Raw genomic sequence first — 4787 nt, forward strand, 5'->3', positions numbered from 1 at the left:
TGAAGCAGCGTGATCATGTAGGCATTTGGACTTTATTTGGTGTTTAAAGAGGGATCACTGCTTCTCGCTGCTATGATCATGACTTGGTTTAATAAGGATGGTGAACCTGGTACATGAGCAACAGGGCAACTTGACCTAGTTTGAGGCCCCTGCTTTCCTACATGCCCTGGATCTGGTGATCCTGAACCCCAACTCTTGTGCCACCTGCCCCACTGCCAACCTGGGGCAGCAGATGGATATGGGACACCATGGCACCACCATCACCACCTGACAGGCACTGGGCTCTGCCCACAGGGCACAGAGAGTCACCATCACACTGAACCTGCACTTTTATTCCAGGGATTCCCAACGTTTGACAGGGTGGAAGCCCTGTGGCCAAGACCTCTGGATCTGACCTGGGGACCAGATAAACTAAGGCTCAGAGCCAGACCTGTGGTAATGGAGACAGCGGGCCCCACCTGCACAGGTTTTAGGATCTGGGGGTCCAAAATCTTGGAGCCAAGGTTGCCCCTGAGCCCCAGACTTTTCATTTGCAGGCCCTGAAAGTTTCACAGGAAGCAGTGATGCTCCTGCACTGTCTGGCCCTGGGGGTGCACCCCCAGCAATCATCCACGACTCCCTCCCTGCCTCCCCGGTGACCAGGCCCAACACGGCCAGCCAGCCACGGGGAAAGCACAGAGCAGCCAGGGAACAGCGCACAGCCCGCTGGCTCCAGACCCAGCTGGGCAGCGCCCTGAGAAACTCCTGCACCTGCATAGAGAGAAGGTGCACAAGGCAGCTCAGAGGGGACACCTCCCAGGGCCCGAAGCCTAAAGGAAGCCAGCTTCAGCCTGGCTATGCCGGCGCGTTCCGGAAGCGCCCCTGCCGCTGCCGGCTCAGGTCCTCAATCAGGCCCCGAAGCATCTGCGTCCAGTCGTCACCCTTCCGCATCGGGGTACAGCGCGCCTCCTTGTGCTCCAGGGCGAGGATCTCCGCGGGAGTCTCCGGGGTCAGCCCGGCAGCCAGCACGGCCTCCGGGAACTTGGCTGCCGAGGCGGGAGCCAGACAACAGCGGGGAGGACTGCAGAGGCAGGGCAGGTGGGAACAGGGGGCGGAAGACAGAAGACAGAGGGACAGGTACAGAAGGCAGGCCAGGAGGGACAGGAAGGAACAGGGGAAGGGGAGAGGTAGGGTGCAGAGAAAGAGAGAGAGAAAAAGACATGTTTGGTCCCTTGAACTTATCTCTGCAATGACTCTGCAAGCAAACTGCTCCTCCTTGTTGGAGGCCCAGCTCCCCCTTCCAGGATCACAGTCTCAAGACACAGTTCCACGCAGCACCCATCATGCTCATAAAAGCCATTTGTGGGACTTCCCCGGCGGTCCAGTGGTTAAGACTCTGCGCTTCCACTGCAGGGGGGCATGGGTTCCATCCCTGGTCAGGGAACTAAGATCCCGCAATGCAGCAAGGGGCAGCCAAAAAAAAAGGTCTATTTGTTCACATTCCTCTCTCCCCTACTTGGGGAAGAGGAGGACCCCTGAAAGCCAAGGGGTCCCCCCGACACACAGGCACCCACCACCTGTACCTGGGCTGCCGGCTGTCCACCTGCTGGTAATGGTAGCTCACGGCCACGGCCGAGTGAGGGCACAGCAAGTACTGGTTCTCTTCCCAGCAGCGGCCCATGGTCTGGGTGATGGCCTCGTCTGACACTGACTGAGAAATTACTGCCTCTGAAAGCTGACAGGTTTCAGGGTCAGAGGGGTGGGAATCAGGGCTGAAGGGAAGTGGGGAAAAGGGGAGAAAATTCCCACCACGTAACATAGCCAGATACGCACCAGAAACTCGAATGAAACGTTCAGATTGAACGGCTCAGATTCAGCTCAGAGAAAAATCTGGTTTCCCACGTTTCCCAGTTTTAAATGGATTCACTCAAGTTAGGGAAGGAAACTTCGAGTTTCAGGTCAACACATTTAGTTAGAATTTGGCTCATGAAACAGCAAATTAGCGTATATAGTCTTGTTCAACAACGGGACAGACACAGGGTAAGGGCACTCAAGCATCCCTGCTGCTTTGTTGTTGGCACGCCCCCTTCCTGTGGATGTGAGAATAGCTTCCCGTCAGTTCCCACCCAGCTCTTGTGGCACCTCCTTTAGGAAAACTCCCCACTACCTTTAGACAGAGGAAGACTCCCTTCTCAGTGCTCCCTTGGTGTAGATGGTTTCTTTGATCATTCTCTGAAAATTCACTGCATGCTTACAATGTGCCAAAAACCCTGCCATATACTCAACTGCAACCAATAGAGACCAGAGGGTATTATAAATTGTTTAGATACCTTCCTGACCCATTAGGGTTCACAGAAGACAATGCATGCCTTTTATTTATCTTTGTATCTCCATCACCAAGCATAGCTCCTGACTCATGGTCAATATGTAATACAAATGAGTGAATGAATGAATGAATGAATGCTGTTCCAGCAGTTGGAGTATCTTCTATGTGTACAGCGGGGGAGAGAATGAAGAACTGGGGGATGTGGTGTCTGTCTTCATGGAGCATCTCATTTACATGAGGAGGAGGATTGTGGATGTCAATACAAACCATTAAATAAGTTGAACTTTGGTTGTGTTACGGTCTGTTTGTGTCCCTCCCAAGTTTATATGTTGAAGCCCTAATCCCAATATGATGGTATTTGGAGGTGGGGCCTTTGGGAGGTAATTAGGTCATGAGGGTGGAGCCCTCATGAATGGGATTAGCGTCTTTATAAGAAGAGGTCAGAGGGCTAGCGAAATCTTTTTCCACATACGAGAAGGCAGCCAACTGCAGCCCAGAAGAGGGCCCTCACCAGAACTCAAACATGGCACCCTGACCTCAGTCCTCCAGTCTCCAGAACTGTGAGAAGTATATTTGTGTTGTTTCTAAGCCACCAGTCTGTGGTACTTTGTTATAGCAGTCCAAACTAATTAAGACAGGTTGCAGCAAAAGAAGCATAGATTCCAGAAGACAGAAATTCCACTCCAGTCTGTGTGGGTGTATCTGGAGACAACCCTTTAAGATTGACATTGACCACTGAAAATTACGTCATGTAAGGGACAGCTAAAGGACCCAGGAAGGCTTAGCAGGTAAACGAAGATTCTCTTCAATACGGGAATCAGATGGCTCACGAGTGCACAAGCTAAGAAGTAACAGGTTTTAGCTTGCCATAAAGAACTTCATAATGATTACAGCTGATGTGAGGTGGTGAGGTCCTAGGCACTGGAGATATACACAGTCTGGATGACGATTTGGTATGAACGTGGCAGAGAAAATTAAAAGCAAATTCAACATATGAAATTCTTTTTTTATATTAAATAAGTTTTCATCGCCAGGTTACCTTAAAATAAAAGCAATCCCTCCCTAGGCTCCTACCCATGTGAGGAGATAAAATTTCTCCTTTTTTTTTTTTAAAAAGAAAAGCTAATAGAACAATAGTCTCTGCTCATACTGGATGGGAAAAGTGGCTTCCAGTTATTATTGGAAATCAACAATAATAAATAAAAACAACAGTTAATATATTAAGCCCTATATTGCCAGGCAGTATACAAAGTTCTTCATGGGTATTATTTGACTTAAAATTCAACAATGCCATGAGGCAGGCATTCTCTGTATCCCCATTTTATAGATGAGGAAATTGAAGCACGGAATTTAAGAAACTGGTCCAAGGTCTCACGGCTGGCTTGGAGTTAAGCCCCACCTGACTCTAAACCAATAACCTCTACGGCCTCTCCTCATTCAACAAAGAAATCCACATGAAGTGACTGCAGATGTGCCAGGCTCATAGTAGGTACTCAAGAAACAAGCATCCCCTTTCCTTGAACAGATTTTCAAACCCCAAGTCTGCTCTTGTGGCTGCACCCTTTCCCTTCTCCATGGTGTATGGGTGGTAACTGACCTTGCTGTGCAACTCCTTGGGTAGACTCACACTTCGGGTCCTTTCAAACTGCTCCATGAGGGCTCTTGTCACCTGGCTGTCAGAGCCAGATAGCAGCCAGAAGATCCTCTCCATGTTGTATGGCACCTGGGCAGAAAGGCAGGGTCCCGAGGGTCACGCTGACCTCAGCCCTTGTCCACCTCCACCCAACCAACACCTGGGTCAGACCTGCACATCGCCTCACAGGCCCCACCTGAATGTCCATAGCCGATGCCAAGGTTGGTTTGACGGCCTCAGACAGAGAGAAGTCTCCCCGCTGGACGGTCCTGTGGATGATGTCATTGCAGTTCACTGCCACGACCAGGTGGATGGGCAGGCCCATTTTCTGAGCGATGAACCCAGCTTAAGATAGGAGAAGAATGCTTTCTTAGACACAACACCAAAAGCACAAACAACAAAAGGAAAAAACGTAGATAAATTGGACTTCATCAAAATTAAGAAGATTTTGTGCTTTTGGAAGCTTTTGTGCTTTAAAGGAGACTATCAAGAAAATGAAAAGACAACCCACAGAATAGGAAAAACTATTTGCAAATCATATATCTGACATAGGACTTGAAGCCAGAATATATAAAGATTTCTTACAACTCAACAATAAAAATACAAATAACCCAATTTAAAAATAGGCAAAGGACTTGAGTACACATTTCTCCAAAGAAGATATACAAATAGCCAATGAACACATGAAAAGATACTCAACATCATTAGTCATCAGGAAAACACAAACCAAAACCCCAATGACATACCACTTCATACCCACTAGGATGGCTAGAATGAAAATGATAGATAATAACAAGTCTTGGTCAGGATGTGGAGAAACTGGAACCCCCCCCCCCCAACCACTGTTGG

The 4787-nt window shown here is 49.0% G+C and overlaps 1 protein-coding gene across 1 annotated transcript in view; it reads right to left on the bottom strand.

The window, feature by feature from the left end:
• Positions 1 to 539: 539 nt before the first annotated feature.
• THNSL2 (threonine synthase like 2) overlaps positions 540 to 4787 on the bottom strand; it is a 12884-nt gene continuing 8636 nt past the window's right edge. The window contains exons 5-8 of the mRNA XM_007466724.1: positions 4135 to 4283; positions 3903 to 4028; positions 1563 to 1714; positions 540 to 1060 (exon numbers count right to left, since the gene is read on the bottom strand). Coding sequence (XP_007466786.1) covers positions 835 to 1060; positions 1563 to 1714; positions 3903 to 4028; positions 4135 to 4283 — 653 coding nt within the window. The 3' untranslated portion in view covers positions 540 to 834. The remainder of the gene's footprint in view (positions 1061 to 1562; positions 1715 to 3902; positions 4029 to 4134; positions 4284 to 4787) is intronic.

Source organism: Lipotes vexillifer, unplaced genomic scaffold, assembly GCF_000442215.2.
Source record: "Lipotes vexillifer unplaced genomic scaffold, Lipotes_vexillifer_v1.1 scaffold1158, whole genome shotgun sequence".
Taxonomy (NCBI): Eukaryota; Metazoa; Chordata; class Mammalia; order Artiodactyla; family Lipotidae; genus Lipotes; species Lipotes vexillifer.